The 21,332-nt window shown below is 52.0% G+C and overlaps 1 protein-coding gene and 1 non-coding gene across 2 annotated transcripts in view; both read right to left on the bottom strand.

Moving 5' to 3' along the window:
• Positions 1–329: 329 nt before the first annotated feature.
• Ap1b1 (adaptor related protein complex 1 subunit beta 1) overlaps positions 330–21,332 on the bottom strand; it is a 51,993-nt gene continuing 30,990 nt past the window's right edge. Inside the window, exons 9-24 of the mRNA XM_032916063.1 lie at positions 20,080–20,200; positions 18,882–18,977; positions 17,900–18,015; positions 16,851–17,016; positions 12,024–12,122; positions 11,176–11,435; positions 10,431–10,632; positions 9,795–9,815; positions 9,189–9,341; positions 5,278–5,423; positions 3,855–3,984; positions 3,528–3,612; positions 2,988–3,074; positions 2,742–2,896; positions 2,164–2,172; positions 330–1,343 (exon numbers count right to left, since the gene is read on the bottom strand). Coding sequence (XP_032771954.1) covers positions 1,269–1,343; positions 2,164–2,172; positions 2,742–2,896; positions 2,988–3,074; positions 3,528–3,612; positions 3,855–3,984; positions 5,278–5,423; positions 9,189–9,341; positions 9,795–9,815; positions 10,431–10,632; positions 11,176–11,435; positions 12,024–12,122; positions 16,851–17,016; positions 17,900–18,015; positions 18,882–18,977; positions 20,080–20,200 — 1,921 coding nt within the window. The 3' untranslated portion in view covers positions 330–1,268. The remainder of the gene's footprint in view (positions 1,344–2,163; positions 2,173–2,741; positions 2,897–2,987; positions 3,075–3,527; positions 3,613–3,854; positions 3,985–5,277; positions 5,424–9,188; positions 9,342–9,794; positions 9,816–10,430; positions 10,633–11,175; positions 11,436–12,023; positions 12,123–16,850; positions 17,017–17,899; positions 18,016–18,881; positions 18,978–20,079; positions 20,201–21,332) is intronic.
• On the bottom strand, positions 4,743–4,839 carry LOC116913013. The gene has a single exon (XR_004389566.1). It is a non-coding gene; the product is annotated as a small nucleolar RNA SNORD125 (small nucleolar RNA).

The following is a 21,332-nucleotide window of genomic DNA, read 5'->3' as shown; positions in this document are numbered from 1 at the left end:
GGTGTCTCTCCATAAAACTCTCAGATAACTGTCCCCAGGAAAGCACATGCAACACTGCCCAGCCCTCTCCTGTCCACCCGACCCAGTCATTCCTGTCTCTCTGAGGTGGTGTGAAAGAGGAAACTCGAATGCAACAATCCCTTCCCTGGATCAAAGGGGACACAGCATCAGCGGGGAGGACCTGACACCAAGGGCAGGAAGGTGACAGGGACCCCAGCAGGCCACAGTAGGCAGGATGAAGGGAGGGGACCACAGTCAGGTATACGGCTTCAGAGCCGGACTCCCGCACAGAGGAGCCTTATGACCTGACACACGGGCCAGGAACACACTTAACATCATCATTTTTTTATTGCTTTCTCTTTTGAAAATAAGGGTAAATATACAATATATATTTTCATTTATATGCATTAGATATAATCACTGCAGGGTCAGATACTATCCCCGGCTATCAGAGCAGTTTCTTAGGCTGGCCTTTTTTTGTAGAGGGGAAGAAATGCGCATGATTGCCAAAAGCAGAATCTCTTTATTATCAAACAGTAGCGACAGATCAACCTGTCACTGTCACACACAGACTGGGGAGCCAGGGCAGCCAGTGGGTACAGGAGCTCACACTAGAAGCGGTCCCACGGCCCCTTGCCCCACCTTTCACCCCACTTCTGGTCTGAGAGCCCTGGACTCACAGAGAGGACACCGAGGAATGTTTGGTAGGCAGTGACCATCCTCCAGGGCCTAAGGGAACAGAATCCTAGATGGGCTCTGGGCCATGCAGGTGGTCACAGAGCACCAACTGGTGTTATATGGGCAGACAGTGCCGGCCCAGGTTGCTCCCCTGGGCTCATGTCTGCCCATCACCGCCTCCAGCTCTCAGAGTCCCAAGCAGTAATATTGGCACCCAGAGGACTCTACCCAGACAGGCTCACTGAGGAGACAGGGCAGGGATTATGGGCTGGGACCCAGGAGGGGTCCATGTTCACGCCCAGGAGAGCAGAAGGAAGAGCACCCTGCCCCCGGCCAGCTTCTGAAGCTGTGCTGGCTCCATTTCCTTTGACCCCACATCAACAGCAATAGAAAAAAGCAGCCACTGGAGATGCACGGAGATTTCACTCTAGGAGACGTGGCCCTGCTCCCGGCCCTCAGTTAGGATCAGGGGAGCCTCATGGGTGGGTCAGGAGCCCACCTGGCTTCTCCCCAAAGAAAGGAGGAGGTGCTGCCACCACAGGGTTCCATGGCTGGGCTGGCAGAAGGCTGGGGTGGATGCGAGAGGGACTTCAGTTCTTGAGGATGGTCTCGTAGGCCTGGTATACATGCTGGGACACCTCCGGCGCTCGACACTTCAGGGACAGCTGCAGGAGAAGAGGAGGCAGGGAAAGAACTTATCCCTGAGGCTCTTGTAAAGGGATGGGGAGAGCGGGCACCAGATGGGAGAGCGAGCAGGAGCGTATCGCATGCACACACGGCAGGCTGGAAGCTAAGAGTGGGGCAGATGTGAGGTAAAGCAGAGGGGGTGGCCATCACAGCCGGGCGGGAACCAAATATACTTGCAGCCCCCACGCCTGCTGTCAGCTCTGCCACCGGAGCCACTGGCAGGCGGCATGATTCACCAGCCGTCAGGAGTACCCAGCCACCCCCTTTCTGAGTTGTCTGTCCCTCTACAACCTCTGGAGGTCTAGGTCAGGAGCAATTCTGACATACAGTCCTGGTGGGCAAAGGGTTAAGGGGGAGCAGATCTCTCCTGGGGACAGCAAGGACAGTGGGGATCGCTCTGGTTCCTGCACAGGAAGCAAGAGTGTGTGAAATTGCCCCAGTGCTGCACCCAGGTCTAAGCCTTGAGATTCCAGGCAGGAGGGACGGAAACCAACTGGCCCTTCCACTTGAGAACATCAGGTCTGCAACTATGAAGGAGTAGCGAGCAGAATTCTGGGTTCAGCAGCAGTGGCCCCCATGGGCCTCCCTTTAAGGGCTCTGCACACCATGCATGTGCAAGTGGCTGGAAAGCCCTGGTGTTGGTAACCTCCATGCACATCTGCTGGGAGCATGAGGCTGAAGCAAGGCCAAGAGACAGGGAAAAGCAGAATGCACTGGGGCCAGACCAGGAGCCGAGGCATGCGTAGTTCTGCTTGGAAGGATGGAGGTGGGCACAGAAGAGAGAAGCAACCCGCTAACCTCCAAGTCCTGTACCATGGCACCAGCAGGGAAGGTGGGCATGCAGCAATCAGACAGGAAGACGGAAATTACCACCTCAGCTACCCCACAGCCCCACCCACCAGTGCCAGGGTCACCAGCATCAGAAGGGCCACACCTACCAGGCAGGGGTGTGGGGGAAGCAAAGCCTCGACTCTAGGCCTGGGAACAGCAGAGAGTTTACAAAATGCCCAGCCCACCCGAGACGTCATCCTCTGATGGCTCTGACTCTCGGTCTAGAATCATGGCCCGCTGACATCAGTGCCCCTGGCCAGGCACTCAGGCACCTGTATGGCAGTGGGGCCAACTCCTATAGCCAGAGAGACTATTTCCCTGTCTGGGGATATGTGTTTATGTTCCTTGGTGTCTTATTTGGGTACCCTGATGGGGTTGAGTGGAAGTTTAAGAGCCGGTCCTCACACTGGGCTCAAAGAGACCTTGGCACAGTGACACCCATCACAGTCTCCTAGCAGCGCAGACGAGGGTGGCTGATTTGGGAAGCCCTGCCAGGGCAGGGAGGTGGAGGGTCAAGACCTGGCAGTGGGTGCAGGGGTTCTTACCGTGAAACTGGGGTTGCCTGGCTGGATCCGCAGCTCTGCCAGCACCCAGATGCCATTGGTCAACTTCAGAGATTGGTAGAGCATGTCCTGGCCCTCCACAGTCCTCTTGGCGACAGTGAAAATGTTACTGCTTTGCAGCTTGTTGCTTGCAGCCTCTGCAGGATCAGATGGCCATGGAAGGAAGCCCACATCAGTGGGGACAGGGGACACAGTGAGTGGAATATGGGCGGGGGGAAGGGGGCTCACCTGTGTTCAGCAGGCAGTCTCTGATCTGGAACTGGGCTTCATTCTCGTTGGGAATGTCCTTCCATGTGGCCAGGAACATTTGCCGGTCTGCAGGGTCAACAGGGCAGGATAAGAGATAGAAGCCTAATAAAGTGTGGCCCTCAGCACCACATGGCAGTGAAGGAAGGAAAGCACCTGCTCCTCCAGTTCCCTCCAATGCCCTCTGCTTCCTGCCCCTCCTTTGCCTGACGAGCATCCGACCTCACTGTCTCCTCTGCAGTTTGTTACACATGGCTCTGGGGCCAGTGGCAAAGGTGAGTGCCCGCCACACAGCCCCCAGGCATGGTGACTGACTTGGTTCTTTGCAGCCCATGGACGAGCATAAGGGTGAGCAGCAGTGCTCACAAGTAAGGTGGCACAGGCCACCTGCAAGCCAGGTAGGAGCAGCTGAAGACCCCCTCATAAGGCAAAGCTGTCCTGCTGGCCCTTATGTCGGGGCACTAGTCTCCCAGGCTCCCTAGCTGAGTCCTACTACACGAATCCCCATGGCCTCAAACTCACCCATCTTCCCGTCCTCCACGAAGAGGACATGCAGTGGGTACAAAGTGCTGAAGTAGAAGACGTCAATGTTGTTCTTCACAGCCACCTAGGCATGGGGGTCTCCAGTCAGTCCCCGGGCTTGACACCCTGACTCTTGGGCTTCTCCCACCTCCTAGGGCCCAAGTAGGGTGTCCAGAGCGGGTTTCTCACAGAACCTCCCTTGTGGCCATGCCCTTTGTCCCCTAGCCCAGGTTCCAGCTGTAGCCGAGGGCACCATTCTCTCTCAGGCTTCCTGCTTCCTGGCTGAGACTGGGTAGAAATGGGGTGTCTGGCCCTGTGGGGACACACCTGAAGATTGTTCAGAGGCTCCATCTTCATGACTGAGCCCACTGTGTTAAGAGGCAGGGAGATCTCCACCGTCTGGTTGGGGCTCAGTGGGGCGTGCACTTGGAGTGGTGCAGCAGGGGCCAAGCCAAAGCTGAAAAGAGAAGCCCGACAGGAGCTTAGAGGGTGTGCAGGGTGATGGCTTCTTCACCAAGTCAGCCTTTCCCGAGCTCATGACCATCCCTGCTCTACTGACCATGTACACAGGAGGCAAGAGCCTGGGTCCAGCATGGCTTCCCTGCTGCTTTTTCTCCTCTGGGCTGGTTCTTGGTAGGCCAGGATAGCATAGCCCTCCCTCTCCCTCAGGACCTCCACCCAACACCAGGGCCTGAATGACATGTTTCTCAATGGAAAACTGCCAGCCTAGATACTGCTAAAACCCATAACTCAAAAGAGGGCTATGTCTGAACTACAGCCGGCCACGCAATACAATCACTACACGTTGTCCCAGTGGTGTGGAGGGAAACCTGAGCTGAGCATTCAGTATGTCCAGGGCAGCACATGGCAACAGGCCAATTTCCATCCTGGCAAAAATCAGAATGCACAGTTCCATCTTCCTGATGAGAACATAGACCCTTAGTGAGGAACAGGCTTACATCCAGCTTCCAGCTCTTACAGGGTGAATGGCTGCTGAGAACTGAACTATACTCTTATTTAGACTTGCCTAGCATCTAGAGGGAAGCCCAGGCCTGCCATCCTTGTCAGGTTTGCGGACTATCAGTTCTTGGCCTAGGATCCGCTCCCCAGGAATGGTTAACTGTACGGAGGCTCGTTCTAAGCAGTCATGCCCCTCTGGCCTCTAGTGTCCTGTGAATGGAGAGGCAGAGCTGCCTCGCCTCCCCAATCTCTCCTGAGGAAGCTGCCCCTTTAGTCAACTTCTTAGAGGCTCAGTTTGCTCATCACTGGAGACACTCAGGAAAAGGAATCATCAGGAGGGGCTGCCAAGGTTCCAGAGAGCCTGGCCTTGCTGCTCACTGTGCTAGCCAGCGCCTTTCCTCACCAATGTGTAGTACAGAAAACATGGGGTCTGGGGTAACAGGGAGCTTGGAGCAGCCACTACTCATTCTCACAGCGAGTCCTTGTCTGATGAGAAAACTTGGGCTGAGCCCTGTTTTGCCCTCAGGGGAGCCTGGCTAGCAGGCCTACTACCCACTTTTTCAGAGCTGCTCCCCAACAGAAAAGGGACTCAGGCCTGGGAGAAGAGGCAGGAGGGAGGTGTAAGGCACCTCCAGTCGGGGGCTGCTGGCTTAGGGCAGTGATTTCTGACACAAAACTATCCTTTGGTTAGTGGAGGGCAAGTTGGTGGGGATGCCCTGTCCACTCTGCCTGGTGCGTTGAAGGCCACACAGTGGTCAAGACACTGCTGTTGAGTCTGGCCAGGACTCACCTGTTCCGATTGAACTGGATAGCGAAATCTGTCATGACCTGCAGGGCCTTGTTAGTCAGCTGCAGGTCCATGGAGATGGAGCCAACCTGCCGGGTGAAGGTGCCAGAGATTTCCAGCCCCTTGGCCTTCATGGCAGGGAGCCAAACCTGTAGGAAAGAAGGTGGGAGGAGCTGTGTGCCTCTTCCCCACCCAAGAGTCATAGCTAGCCTGGGACCCTTTCTTTCTTTCCTAAAGGGTCTTCTGATCAACCCATTTCTACCACTGAGGCATAATATATGTACCCCGATGATAAAGCTAATAGTGTAGCCCACCCAGGGCCAGCATCATGGTATAGCTGTATATCAGAGAAGCTGAGGACAAAAGGGACATCTTCAGAGGTCAAAGAAGGCAATACTGAGAAAGAAGGTAAGCCTTGCCAGCACCCCGACAAGCCAAAATCAGAGCTGAGATCCAACAGCATTCTAGATCCTGGCCACAGCTTGAAACTTCCTTGGCTGTCATGGCCTGAACTCTCCTTGGCTGTCACGGCCCAAACTCTCCCTGCAGGAGATATGGCTGGCCTTCCACTGAAGGCACTGGCCTGACCTGATAGTATGGCTAGTACGGAACAAGTTCTCACCTGCCAGGGTCCTGGCTGCCCCTAGCAGGCCGAGGAACAGAATTCCTCCATCAGGAAGCTCGCATTCATGAGCTCGTATACCTCTCCTCCTTACTGCTGCCCAGAGACTTTTTTTTTTTTTTAAAAGATTTGTTTATTTATTATAGATGAGTACACTGTAGCTGTCTTCAGACACACCAGAGGAGGGCATCAGATCCCATTATGGATGGTTGTGAGCCACCATGTGGTTGCTGGGATTTGAACTCAGGACCTCAGGAAGAGCAGTCAGTGCTCTTAACCACTGAGCCATCTCTCCAGCCCTGCCCAGAGACTGTTAAGGGAAGTGTTTTGATGGTCCATCTACATCTGCGGCTTAGAGCCTAGTGTGGCACTGCTGTGCACAGGGTGCTTGCTAACTAAATGGCAGGAATCAACCCAAGGCAGGTGGGGAATCTTGTATGAAAGACAAGCCACCCCAGTGGTAATAGTGCTGTGAAGGAAATACAGATGACTTGCTGCTGCTTCTGCGGGGACCAGCGACTGAGGAGGTGAGAAAGTCCTCTCTGGTGGCAAGGACTCTCCCTCCAGAGCCCGCCTGATTACTTCCAGCTCAGTCCCTGAAGCTCTCCTCACAGTACTGAGTGTGACCAGGTACCTCATCTCTACCAGACTGGCAGTGATGTCATCAGTTAAGGCCAGCTCATGGCTTCTCAATCCTTGAGTACCCAGTGAGTACCAGGCAGCAGGATCTTCCCTGTTTCATCCCTGTGACATCAGTAGTTCTTGTTTTGAGATCCTTCTGCCTGTTAATGCTGGGGGTAGAGATGGGTACCACTATATTCTATTGACTGACTTTTTAAAAACTGGTTTTCTTTCTATTTATTTCCTATGTGTTTATATTGCATGATGTCCATGTGGAGGTCAGAGGACAACTTTTGGGAGTTAGTTATTTTCTGACTGAACTTAATCATCAAGTGTGGTGGCAAGCTCTTTTATCCACTGAGCGATGCCACCGGCCCAACTGAGTGTTTTGTTGTTGTTTGCTTGTTTTGGTTTCACATAGTCGAGGCTGGGCTTGAACTCCTGATCTTCCCGCCTCTACTTCCCAAGTATGGTGGTTGTTAGGATTGTAATGAGTATGTGTTGACCTGGTGTCAGCAATCTGTATAGCAGGCACCTCGCTGTGGTGCACAGCGCACTGTACCTGGTCCTGCTGACTGACTTGTGACCTTACAAAGTATACAGCCGGGCACAGTCGCTCGTGTCTACAAACCCCTTGGAAACTGAGGCAGAGGAACTGCCACATGACCAATGCCAGCATGGGACTTCATAGTGAGACACAGTGAGTGACACAGAAGTTGAAGCATAGGCTACAGTGTCACTGCCCTGCACCTGATTGCAGATTCTGTCCTTTACCAGCTACATGGCCACATGCAAAAGCACTCGCACTTCCCAGCATAAAGTAACAGTAACATGGCCGCAGGCGGACTGCCGGCTGCCGCTGGGGAGGAGCTGCCGCTATGTGGGATTCTCAGGGGGCTCCTGGCTACCTCCTCTGCAGGGGTCCAGGTCACGGAGGTGCAGGTGCTGCTTACGGCTCCCAGCACAAAGCCCGGCAGGCTACGTGGGTGGACCCCTGAAGGCCCTGAGGTGGGAACCTCAGAGATGAAGGCTCAGCAGACACGGCCTGTGACCTGTGTTGTGAAGTAATTAGGCCATATATGCCCTCGTAGAGCTTCCCTGACACAAGTGACATGTCCCACACTGTGCTCCTCCTAGCACCAGGCTCAAACATTTATGCCAAGCTTAGCTATTTTCACCCATGGCTTTGCCAATGGCTTTAGCTCAGTACCTGTAATTATATGGCGGCTCACATCAGAATGGCTTCAGCCCCTTCATATTATGCCATTCCCACCACTGAGAAAGTTTTCCTGTCTTAGTCTCTGTCTGTGTTCCCAAAGCTGCTGCTGTTGTCTGTGCTGCTTTTGCTAAGGCATCGTGATAGTCTCCTTTGGGCTCTCTGCAACTCCACACCTTTCCACAGTTGTGAAGGAGACCACCTCACCACTCCATGTAGAACTCTCCAGCAGCTGTTGCTGAGCCTGTGCCATGAGCACGCACTGAGTCTGGCCTGGCTTTCCACCTCACGAAACTCTAGTCTAGAAACTGTCTCAGTGGATGACGACGACAGCCTCAGGAACACACTGGGGACTTGTGGGTCATTCTCCAGGAAGCAAGATGAGGTGAGGGGAGAGCTGCTCTGTTTTAGGGACTGAAGACAGGCGTGCTGAACGCTCTGCCATGGGTGACTCCAACTCCTGCATCCTTTCTATATACAGAGATGCATGACGCACAGAGCTTCTCCAGACTAACTCTTGAGATAGGTTCCTTCTATTATGTAGCCCTGGCTGTCCTGGAACTCTCTACGTAGGCCAGGCTGGCTTTAAACTCACAGAGATCCACCTGCCTCTGATTCCTGAGTGCTGGGAGTAAAGGGGTGCACCGCCATAGCTGCCCCACCCTGGCTTTGGAAACAGGGTCTTTCTATGTAGCGTTAGCTGTCCTGGAACCCACAGAGATCTGCCTGTCTCTGCCACTAAGGTGCTGGGATTTAGACATGCAGCACTATGCCTGTGACACTCAACTCTTGATCCTCCTGCCTCTGCTTCCCAAGTGTTGCAGGATTATAGGTTTACATCGCACACCTGGCACCTGTTCTGTTGAAACCTCATTGAGAGTCAGCTGACACTTAACAGTACCACCAGCCACACTACTCATGCTGAACTATTAATGCCACCCATGCCTGTCACGTCTCAGTGACAAGGCACTGCCATGTCTTCTAGGGCAGACAGGTGTGCTGTGTTTATACCACTGGCCTATGTGTTTTTTCCCGTTTGGCTCTATACACTGATGGAGACATGGTTATTTTTAATTTGCATATGTAGACAGATCATACGGGCCATCAGTTTCTTTCAGAGACAAGTTCTCTGTGCCTGAGAACCTGTGCTCTGACGAGACCGCCTTTCCTCTGGGCTTTACACCGGGGACGAATGCCTGCAGTGCATTCCCCGTCTTTGCTCAACAGAGGCTGACTGTGCCACTTGGACCAGGCACTGCTGTCAGACGGTCGAAGCAGAGGCTGTTGGGTACTGGACCATAGCTAGGGCACAGTAAGAGCAAAAGACTGGGGCAAAGGAATGAGCCCTTCAGGCTCATCCCCCATCCTCACAGGGCTGAGTTCAGTGGAGGCTTTATCAATCCCAATTCGGTTTCCTTTCTCTGCTCCAGTCAGGAAGGATGGTGAAGGACTTACTGCTTTGGGAGCGACATAGGATCCTGAGAGGGTGCCCACTCCACTGGTCAGGTCAAAGAGGTCACTTAAGCCACTGCTGACGGGTGCTCCAAGTCTGGCTGGTGCTGCTGCCGCCACCGATGCTGGAGGTGCCCCAAAGTTGCTGTCTCCAATCTGGCAAACAAATCAAAGACATGCATGAGAGGCAGGGACTTTAGAGGCCCAGGACGAACAGTCACCTGGCTCTTTTGAAATCAGTGGGGGAAGAACAGGACCAGCCTCCACATCGACTTTAAATAGCAGAAACAAGATAGAGTGAAGGAGGTGGAAAAGAGGCTGAGCACCCCAGAGTCCCACAAGCCTTGAACCTCAAGGAATGCTCTCTGGGAGAAGACTCAACCCATCCAAGGGGGGGGGCCTCGAGCATATAGGACTGTCCTCTAGGTGAGACGCTCAGTCCAAGGGCCAGCGTCTTTCAGACGACAGGCAGCATTGCTGTGGGGTTGTGGGCATGGTGGCCAGTAGCAACTGCATGCCAGGAAGTCAAAGCAGAGACTGCTCAGACACTGGGCCATTGGCCAAGGTTCAGCACAGACAAAGAACTGGTGACAGAGGGTTGAACCATACCCCTTCAGGCTCATCCCCCATCTCCAAGCAGAAGCAGGCAGGGTGAGGAGACAGCGGCGACATGCAGAGAGAGAGAGGCAAGGAAAGAACATGAGACGAGAGAGAGAGATAGGTTAGTCAACTGTGGCTCTAGTTGGGGGGAGTCTGTTCTGAGGCCCAGAGCCCATCCATCTGAAGGACACTACCCTTCCTCATAGCTTTATTCTGCCTGGCACCCTCCCTCACAGCCTGTGCCATAACTTTGTCCTAGGCTCTCTCTTGGCCACACTACTGACACCAAGGGAAAGGTTCAGAAGCTACCTCTGCCCAGCCCCATTATGTGCCTGAAGAAGGGCAGAGACCCTGGACTAGGCTTATCTCTTTTGAGGTGCAGGAGAAAATTCTACTCCTAACATTCCACAGAGGCCTGGCTGGGCTGCTCTCCCTAGCTGGCAGCCTGAGTGTGACAGACAAGGGCCTGGCTCCTCAAAGCTAGAACAGTCTACCAGGATCCACCTGCCTAAGCAGGGAGCTACACAATCACCACTAAGCAGAATGAGCATCCCACACACCCTCCCCTGTGATATCGCAGAGGGGCAGCAAAGCCTGCTCCTCTGAAGAGCATTAGTAACATCCCCTGGGGGACCTAGCACATACCAGGCTGTCGAGGCCACCACCAAGAAGATCCACAGCTCCCATCTGCACTGAGGAGGCAGCCAAGGGTGGGCCACTCACTGGGGGCCCAAGGTCCAGGTTGAGGAGGTCACCTAACAGGTCACCCTGGGCAGGAATGACATCAGGCTGGTCACCAGCAGGTGCTCCGGCAGGGGCTGTCTCAGGGCTCTCTGTGCTTTCGCTCCTGTTGGATCAGGTGGGGTAACTATCAGAATGTTCCGGGGAAGGCAGAGATGCAAGTCTTAAGATCTTTGCCTACGTCAGGCTCTGGGTCTCCTCGGCGCTGTCTAGGGTGTGGTCACGGGACTGTGTAACTTGCCCCTCTGCCTCCTAGGCTCACCTGCCTTTTAAGCTCTCCGTGGGATGAGCCAACTGTGCATATTCTAGGTTATTCTCAAAAGGAAACTAGACGTCAGCCTCTAAGAACTATCATGGGGCCAAACCAGCCACCCGGGAGCACCAGAGGTCGTGGGAACCGGTCTTTGGAAGTAGGAGTCATTCTGCTAGCATGTGGTCCTGAACTGTCCAAACTCCCCACACCCACTATCCTCATCTGCTAAATGGACGCTTTGTCTCAACAACTCAGAAGATTACATGGGGTGATGGTGGACACCAAGTATATAGTTAAACATTGGCAGGAAGTGGCTAGAATCCTAGTTTGCTTAAACTAAGGCCTTTCCAGGGGCCACCTTCTAAGGCCTGCATCATGCTAGACGGCTGTACTCACGAGGCAGTGCGAGGTGGCAGACTCTTGTGCACCACTCCCCGGCCACCCTCCACAAAGGCGTTGGGTGGCTTGTGGTAGACAGAGGCCAGTGTGCCAATGTAGCAGATGAGTTCATCCAGCAGTGTGGGCTCAATAAGGTCTGTCTCTTCTGAGATGAGGGGCTTCTCAGCCAGTACCACCTCTTTGGCAGCTACAGGGTCCGTGGAGAGCAGGCGCCAGTAGATGTAGCCACGGTCCCGAAGGTCTGGATTGTCCGAGTCCTTGTGGGCGGGGTTGGAGCAGCCTCTGTAACTCCCTCCCACACGAGAAGGGCCCTCCCACAGAACAGCCTTATCACAGCTTTTACCCCCTTTCTTTTTGGGTTTTTGAGATGGGGTTTCTCAGGAACTCACTGTGTAGACCAGGCTGACTTTGAACTCACAGAGATCTGCTTCCCTCTGCCGCCCAAGTGCTGGGATTAAAAGCATGTACCATCATACCCGTCTCATCCAACGATGAGAACATACGCAAAAGCTGGCTTCCAAACCACTTTAAGGGGAACATCGTGGCCCCCAGCTTCCAGCTTTGTCTCCTTGGACGCCTAGTTCAGGCAGGTCACACCCAGTCCTGTCCTCATTCCCCTTACTTACGGTGATCTTCCAGCATCTGTCCCCACCCTCTTCAGTTTCACCTGGTGTCACCTGCTATGTGGATCTGTCTGTGACGCTGACCCCACAGGTCAGGGACCTCAGGCTACTCTGGCATTGGTTTCCACATATGCTACCCTGAGAGGTTAGAGGGAGACGGGCTCCCAGGAATGAAGCTTCTTTGATGTGACATGAGGGGCAGCAGAGAGGTGGGGGCACTACCTGAGTGGCCAAACTGAGGACCTGCTGCACCAGCTCCTGCGTCTCTGTTGGCTTCTTCAGGAAGAGCTTCACAATGGCTGTCAGCAGCTGTAGCTGGACCTGCAAGGGACAAGGCAAATAGGGTGCAATGTACCACCAAGGGAGGTGTGGCAGGTCTCAGAACAGACAGAAACCAAGAACAGCTCTCCTCTTCTTGGGGCTGCTACAGAGGAACTTGGTCTGGGCATTGTACTGTGTGGCAGGTAGGGCTCAGCTGGATTCTCAGATGCCCGTCAGAGCTTCAAGCCCACGGCTCTAATGGCTTCAAAAGGCAACATGTGAGACTGGTATGCTCCTTCACGGTGTGAATGTACCACAGAGATCCAGAGGGCAGGCCAGCCAGGCTCTGCCACCGAGGAACTACAGGCCTGTCTATGAGAAGGTAGGAAGCATCCCTGAGCCCTCCACTCCGTCAAGATCTCCTCAGCCTTGCCGGCACTCCTATGGTAGCCACACCTCCAGTCCCCTCTGGGTCCTTATCAGCTACCAGGCAGTCCCTGCGGCTGTGAGCTGCTGCTTTTTTTCAAGACAGGTCTCACTGCACAGCTCTGGCTGTCCTGACACTCACAGTCTGCCTCTGCCTCCTGAGTGCTGGGATTAAAAGTGTGAGCTCTTGATGGGTGGGGATAGTGTCTGTCTAGCTCACTGTGTGATTCTACAGTGCTTAGGCCAGTGCCTAGGGAACAGGAGGCACCTAAGAAATTCATGAAGTGAAATTCAAGAAATCTGGGCTGTGCTGTGGTGCGTGCTGAAAGAGCACATAGGCACCCCTAGCCACAGGCTACCGGGAACATCTAGGTTTTTAAATGAGGGGCCATGTTGGGTCCTCCTTTGAGCAGCTATTTGAAGTCTACTCCATGTCCTCTAGAAGGGTCTGGTCAAGGTGGAGGACGGCTTCGAATACTGCTTCCAAGACTGGAGTGGACGTGGTTCAGACCACATGTTGAGTCAGTTCCTGGATTCCTTTCCCGAGGTTCCCCATGCCCAGAGTCCAGAAGCTTGAGTATCTGTTGACTGCTGACAATTTTCTTAAAGTCACTGTATTTTTATTTACTCGTTCTGCTTTTGATGCAAGCTCACACCCCATAGCCCAGGCTGGATCCTATTTTGACTTACTCAGGCTGGCCTAAATGTGAAGCAATTCTCCATCCTCAACCTCCCAAGTCCTGGGGTTACAGGCACGAGGCACTGTGACAGTTTAGATGTTATTAATCTTGTGCACGAAAAGGGAAGCATTCCAAGCAGTGGTGGTGCACATCTTTACTCCCAGAACTCTGCAGGCAGAGCCAGGTAGGTCTCTAAGTTATAGACCAGCCTGGTCTGCAGAGTAAGTTCCAAGAAACCTAGTCTCAAAAAATAAAAACAGAAAAGAAAGAAAGAAAGAAAGAAAGAAAGAAAGAAAGAAAGAAAGAAAGAAAGAAAGAAGGAAATTAATTAATTCATGGCTGAAAAAAAATGTGTACACGAGTGCACGAGGACGGTCCTTCCTAGTCGTCTTCTCTTTTGTCAGCCTGGGGCAGGCCTGTGCCCAGCAGCTGAGCAGCAGCAGCACTGGGCTATGGCTTCACCTTCCTAGCTTGCAGGGTAGTCTGACAACAGGAGTAGGAATGGAGAGGAGGGACTGGTAAGATGGCTCAGTAGGTACAGATGCTTGCTGCTAATCCCTGGGACTCACAGGGTGAAAGAGAAAACTAACTCCTGAAAGTTGTCATTGGTCTCTACTCAAGTGCTGTCATCTCCCCCCCCCATGCTCCTTTTTAAATAAAAATAAAAAATGAAGCTGAGGTTTCCTGTGGGAGTGAGTTCACCCCCAGCCACTTGCCATCTGCTCACACACGGGTCAGTGGAGCAGGACCAGCAGCTACCGTTTCCACGACAGGAGTGTGCCCAGCCTGTGGCTGACACACGGGGCTCTGCCATGCACCTTCAGCCGTGGGGAAGACATATCGTCTAAATGGAGAGTGGTCGTACCTGCAATCCCAGTACTGAGGGACGGCAGCAGGGTCGGAAATTCTGGCTGGAGGCCAGCCGAAGATGTATGGAAACCCTGTTGCAAAAGCACCTTTCCAAAACACAGGGGAAAAAAGCAATAGCCTGTTCCAGATGGGAGTGGTATCTTGTGAGATTTGCAAATAACCCACAGCACTTGCTGGAGCTAGAGTGACCGCTCCTCAGCTGAACTCTGACTCTGTCTTCCCAACAGTTATTAAAGTTATGGGGTGGTCTCGTCCCCTGTAAAGTGGGCCTAACTCTTGGTTAGCTGTGAGCAAGAGCTCAGTGCAATAGCCCTTTGTGAAGCTCTGCTGGGACTGAAGGCGAGCTCCATCCACCCTGCAAGGGCGTGGTGAATTTAAGGAACATGGAGTGAGTTCAAATTTCAGGGATGTTTGCTTCCCTATAGACTTCTGACTCAGCTGTTCTCCAACGTCCCCAATCCCGGGCTCTACAGCAGGGTTAGTCCTGTGGAGGAAGAGGCTACAAGATTTACCCAAATATTTGGCAGTTTACTCCTAGAGGCAACCTTCTGCTGTGGCCTTAAGGAGAACTTGGTTACAGGGGCAGAAACAACACAGAAAGGGCTTGGTTTCTTGGAACCACAGAGTCTGATGCAAAAACGAAGCAGCACAGAGGCAGGCGGCAGGCGGCAGTGGGAGGTGAGTGGCAATGAGAATCACTGCTATGATTCTGCCATGGACATCTGCTGTTTTTGCTCACTTAGCACCCACTCTGCTGGCTTCCCTTCAGAGAACTGCCGTTCTCTCTTTCCATCGATAAGAGCAGAATGAACAACTGGCCCACCAGTCTTGGTAAAGGGCTCCAGAAAACATAGATTTCAGGGTTTCTCTCGGACCGTTGGCATAAAAGTTCCATGGTAATTGTGAAAACTTTAAGGACAGAGCCTGAACTGTTGACCCACTGTAACGCTGCTTGTGGGATTGTGACTAAGGCAGAGCCATGGAGGTGGCCGAGTCAGCCCTAACAGCACAATGGAAGCAGGAGTAGGGGAGGCCTGTGCTGCTCAGACATGTTGGCTATGGGGACCAGCAGACATGTTGGCTATGGGGACCAGCAGGCTCTGCTTTCTCCTGGGCCACTTCCCTTTTGAATCTAACTCCGACCCAGGTCAATACTCCCACTGATGAGTACTTCCGATGAGCCAGACACATGCTAAGATGAGCACAGCACCATTACCTGAGAGTGAGCGGATGAGGGAGTAGGCTCTAGGGTCTGACTCCACTGCCCATGCTTGGAATCACTAGGTTACACGGCCTGCACTGGGCAGAAGACATTTCCTAATTCACAGCAAAAGGAGCACTGATGGAAGCTGGATGAGGAGACGCAGACAAGCTACACCCACTACCCTCTGAGCTGCTCAAACCAAGTCCAAGAGGCAGGGAAGAACGATCTTAGATGAGGTCAAACCAGGACAATCTCTACCAAACGAAATCAGGCAAGAGCTACCCCGACCCCTAGTGTACAATCCCTTCTCTCCAAGCTGTCTGCTCAAGGGTTCGTCCCTGAAATAGTTTACACCACACTGCCTTTCACAGCAGTATGTTTACAAAGACAGACTAGACACACACGTCCAGTGGACTTAAAGGATACATAAATTAATGACGCATGCCTCTCAGCTGCACCCTAAAGGGAGAAAGCAAGCTCCTGAGAGATCTGAAGTTGGATAATGGACCACTACAGCATTTACATCCCCACACTTGTAAAAACTTGGTTTTATTTTTTTTTTATTACAAGTGTTTCTCATCTGTGTGTATGTGAGTGGCCCTGCATGCTGTGAGACATGTGGTCCCTGCGACTGAATTCTAGAGGTCAGGGTGTGTGGCAGGTGATTTTATACACCAAGTCATCTCACCAACCTTGTTTTTACTGACTCAGGCCAGACTCAAACTCTACATAGCCAAGGCTGACTGCAAACATCTGACAAACTCTACCTCACAAACGCTGACATTACATGTGTATACTGCCACAGCTTGCTTCTGTGCTTGTAAACCTGCCTCTCATTGCCCTTTAAAATCAGTATTTACACAGGGCTCTGTGGTCACCTGTACACACAGGCAGAGCACTGGAAAGATAGATCACCTGATGTATATGTCCAAGCTGAGGTTGGACAAGGCAAGGCTGACTCCCCCTTCGTTTCAGCTCTCATCCTGTAAAAGGTAACTTTTTCTTCATTTAAAACTGTCTCTAAGCTAGGACGCTGTAGTGCTTGTCCAGAAGGCTGGAATGTTCCCTGTTGAGAAATATGTATGCTAGATAAGCTAAGGCAGGCACGAGTCACAGGGCTGAGGGCCAGAGCTCGATGCTAATGAATCAATGTTACATGTTGACCATTTGATAAAAATGTCTAGATGCCATAGGCTCTGTCTGTCTCTTCTGGAAGGCTAGCTCAGGACTCACTTATTGAGGAATTGTAGGACACAAATGCCAACAACAGTGGGAAGTGGCTGCAAATGAGTAAGCACGTGCACACGCAGATCCACGGCAGATCCTAAACCTCCCCATCACCAGGGAACCGAGGGCACAGGCAGAAGGCAGTCAGAGGGTGATTTTCACTGTAAAGCCCTGCAGCATTTCCATTTGAACCACGTCAATATATGGCTGAAGATACATATGAAATTAAAAACAAAGCCAGAAACTTCTGATCACCTTTCGCACATGTCTTCTGAGGCACTGCTGTGGGAGCAATGCAGCCATACCAGCAATGCAGTCTGTGGAGGGAGGGGAAAGGTGGGTCAGGCAGTCAGGAATGGCTCTGCCTGCTTGAAGGCTCACCTGGGTGCTCTCGTCATGGAAGCCGTCGAGGAAGCTCTCAAGCAGCTCGTCCGCATTGTCAATCCGCTCAGCATACTCGCCCACTATCCAGATCATAGCAGCGCGAGCCTCAGGCTCATCCAGCGAGTCCAGATTCTCACACAGCGTGGCTATCACACTCTCGTACCTGAGAAAGCATGATTGAGCCAGGATGTGAGCACCAGTGAGGATATGCAGCATCCCAGGTCTGGAGAGAAGCTGGGGATGAGGAGAGAGTGTGTGTGTGTGGGAGGGGGTGTCTGTCTGTCTGTCTCTGTGTATGTGGGGTATGTGTGTACGTGTATATGTGTGTGTGTGTGTATGGATGTGTGTGTGTATGTGTGTGTGTGTCTGATGTATGTATGGGTGTGTATGTGTGTGTGTGTGTGTCTGTGTGTGTGTGTGTGATGTATGTATGGATGTGTGTATGTATGTGTGTGTCTGTCTGTGTATATATGTGGGGTGTATGTATGGGTGTGTGTGTGTATGTGTGTCTGTGTCTCTGTGTGTCTGTCTGTTTCTGTGTGTGTGTGTGTATCTGTCTGTCTGTCTGTGTGTGTGTGTGTCTGTGTCTCTCTGTGTCTATCTCTGTGTATCTGTCTGTCTGTCTGTGTGTGTCTGTCTGTCTGTGTGTGTGTCTGTCTGTCTCTCTGTGTCTGTCTGTCTCTGTGTGTGTGTCTGTCTCTGTGTGTGTGTCTGTCTCTGTGTGTGTGTGTGTGTGTGTGTGTGTGTGTGTGTGTGTGTGTGTGTGTGTTTTGAGACTGTGTTTCCCAGGCTGTCCTCCACCTCACAGAGATCTTGCCTGCCTCTGTCTCCCAAATGCTGGGATTAGAGGCAAGCACCACCACTGCCGGTGATAGCGAATGTTTTAGCTGTTGGAGTTTAGCTGCTCTTATTTTGGCCTGGACAGCCAGTTTGGGTAAAAGAAGAAAGACAAAAAGTTTCTTTTGAGAAAGCTGCTTGTGAAATGGAAAAGGAGGCGAGGAAAGGGAAGCCAGGCTGTGCTTTTACCAGGAAGAGTGGGCACCTACTTGTTGGGGTACTTGCGGAAGATGTCTTTAATGACCACAATGGCTTCCTGGACCACATAGTTGACCTTGGTCTGGATGAGATCAAGCAATGTGCTCACACAGCGCTCTGCAGATTGCTGTGTGGGAAAAAGAGGCAGAGTGGGTACAGTGTCTCCACTGGGAATCGGTCATGCCAAGGCCAAGCGGCTTGAGTCACCTTGCTCCACCTTCCTTATCATAGCACAGAACAGATCACTCTCCCTCGATGAGGGGGTAGAGAAAAAGGGCCAACTGCAGGCTCTGAATGAAAAGGACGTGCAGATAGAGAAGAACTGGAGAAGGTCAGAGGTGCAGCTCTGACAGCGTGAGGTCATGGGGAGTTCCTTCAGGCAAACCCCAAGGGCTCAGTGACCCTACTTGGCCCTGTCTCTCTGGCTTGTCATAAAATGGGCTGCTATGACTCTGTTCTGAGTCTTTTGCTTTTATCTGTATGCACAACAATAGCCCAAGGGTGCAGATGTCTCGGGAGGGCCCTAATCCACATCAAGGGTCTGTCCTGGATAAGACGAGCTATCCTAGGATCTTTACGCCACCAGCAGACCCACTGAGTCCAGGTCACAGTCAAGGAATAGGCAGAGTGGGAGGGAGTAAAGTGCCAGGACCCAGGGTGCAGAGTGGCTTGGTAGCTCAGAGGAGAAGCCCAGTAATTCAATCAAAGGACCAACTGGAATACCTATCAGGCAGAGGCCCTGTCTAATAGGAACCCTATAAGCTGCTGGATGCCCTGTGGCCTTAGGTAATGCTGCAGAACCATCATGACCTGTTGCAACGCAAGGGCCTAATGTGAGAAAGTACCAATCTAATCTGCATAGAGGACACCTTGGAGGCTCTGTGGGTGACCCTTGGATTTCCTGGACCATGAGTAACTGCTAGATCACGGTGCTTTCTGTTTTTGATAACCTTCCCTACCCTGGCTAAAAACAGAATTCCAGAGCCTACTCACCTCCACCTTGATGGCACAGCGGCCAATGGCACGCACTGCCTTCCGTACAAAATCCACATCTACTTCTGTCGCATACTCTTTGAGTTCTGCCAATACCTGTGGTCCAAACAGAAAACAGGTTGGATGGATCTGATGGAACCACCTGTTACAGCTCTTGGGTAACAGGGATGTGCAAACGCCAAAAGGGACGCCATTCTGCTGCTTGCGCTCATGATAGCCCTGGGGAGTGTCACTAGGTTCGTCAAAGGGAAGATAACTCAAAGGGAGGTAGAGGCGACTGTGTAGAAAGGCACAACCCTTGCTTTATACTGGCGGCTACTACATCCAAGTACATTACTGTGTGTGTGGTGCTGGGATTGATCAGGCCTTGTATGTGCTAAGTGGGTGCTCTAACCACCGACCTACATCCCCAGCTTCAACTACTGCTTCTGGGGGAAGGACGTATGGCTATAGATATGTGTGCACATGAATGTGGAAGCCAGAGCAGTCACTTCTCAGAATCATCCACCTTCTCTTTACATTCCAGTGTGTGTGTGTGTGTGTGTGTGTGTGTGTGTGTGTGTGTGTGTGTGTGTGTGTGTGTGTGTGTGTGAAGAACAGAAGGTGGCATCAGATATCCTGACACTGGAGTTGCAGGTGTCTGTGGGCTGCCTGAAGTGGGTGCTGAGAACTAAACCCCTGTCCTTGAAAGAGTAGCGAGTGCTCTTAACTGCACGGCTCCCACACTCAGCTTGTTAAGCACAGGTTCTGGGCATCAATTTCGAGTCTTCACGGCTGCCCCTAGGAAGTGCTTTACTGACTGAGCGACACACCTCGGTGCCCAATATCACTCTCTAGTGACTAGATGGCAGGCAAGAGGGAGAATAAGAACTTTATGCGTCTATGTAGGAAGTTACGCATGTTGCCCGGGATAGTCTTGATCTCAGGACAAGTGTTCTCCTGCTCCAGGAACTCAGGTATCTGGGACTTCAGTAGTGTAGCTGTGTGCACAGCTTAAGGACATTCTCCAGTAATGTAAATATGAGTTGTTTCTGCCTGCTTACAATGCTGTCCCTCCCCTCCCCCATGCTGCACTCTCTCTGAGACAAAATGCCAACCCTGGGCATGCTTAGCCGACCTGACCTACAGACATAGCTAGTAAGGAAGTCGTCTTGACACCAAAGCTTGTGCCCCACACCACGGCACTCTGCTTGCTTGCCTGGGCAATGTTGGCCTGGGAGGCCAGGCGGATCATAATGTCCAGTTTCTCCAGCTTCACGTAGATGGGGTCATTGTACTTCACAAAGAAAACCTTCATTTCATGCTTCAAAATCTCTGGCCTGGTGGCAGGGCAGGATGCCCAGAGAACGAACAAACAAATAAACAAACAAACATCAGAAGACCTTCAAGGAAGCTATTCCACATCTGCAGGGGAATTCCTGGGCTACAGGTGAAATACGATTTCTAGGGAGGCAGAACTTCTACTAAGATTGTGTGATTATAAGCAGTGGCTCTGCCTGGCTACAGCTTGCTGGAACACATCTCAGGAAGGAAAAAGAGTTCCCAAGGTTAGCAGGCAGCAGGCCAGGGTTTTAATCCCAATGTGTGAGCTCAGTGTTTAGATTCCTAACCCATGAAATAAGAATGAACTATGCAAGAACGATTACCACCACAGGCCCAGATCTGCCAGTTATTAGACCTGGTGTGTGTGAACTCAAATTGGGAACACTCATCCTGGTCATATGATGGTAAAAATAGTGGTTGACTATACTACTTATAAACAGTATGGTTTATACTCAAACCTTGCTTTCCCTCTGGAGTCCTGAAATATTGGAGTGTACCCCTAATGCACACCTTAGGTACCCTGTCTCAATCAGGCTCCCTGGCACAAACACTTCACACAGGTTGCTTGTCTCTCTCTCGTGATCCTCCAACAGAGGGAAAGCCCATGAGGAAGCATGTCATGACTTCTTCCATACTTTCCTTTATGACAGAGCTGTTGGCATTCTAGCAAGTCTTAGGGAGGAGCACAATGGCTAGCTATTGGGAAATGCTAGCCAGTTTCAGAACATAAGGGTGAATTTGTAGACACAAACTGACTCTTGTACAGTAGGTCAGATGAGGGAGAAGAAAAACATCTAGTATCATCAATGCCTGCTTTATGAAGGCACTTCCTAATGGGAACTGTCACCCGGTGAGCTGGCTAGCTCGTCCGCTGCTGCCTGCTGCCCTCAATGGTACCACAGGACACACTTTTCTAAGACAAGGAAATTCTGAAAGGCTATAAAGCTTGCGTGTGTCACACACTAAGTGGTTGAGAGCAAGGTGAAAGGCACCATCCAACCCCTGCTTCTATATCCTCTCCAAGATAGAAATGTGTAATTCGAAAACAAAGTTATAGCAGGGATGAAGCTCTGTGACAGGGACAGGGGAAGGAGGAACTCAAGAGTCTACTGAATGCAAACTTGTGTG

This window comes from Rattus rattus, chromosome 11 (assembly GCF_011064425.1).
Source record: "Rattus rattus isolate New Zealand chromosome 11, Rrattus_CSIRO_v1, whole genome shotgun sequence".
In the NCBI taxonomy this organism is placed as follows: Eukaryota; Metazoa; Chordata; class Mammalia; order Rodentia; family Muridae; genus Rattus; species Rattus rattus.
This window is presented reverse-complemented; position numbering and strand designations above follow the sequence as displayed.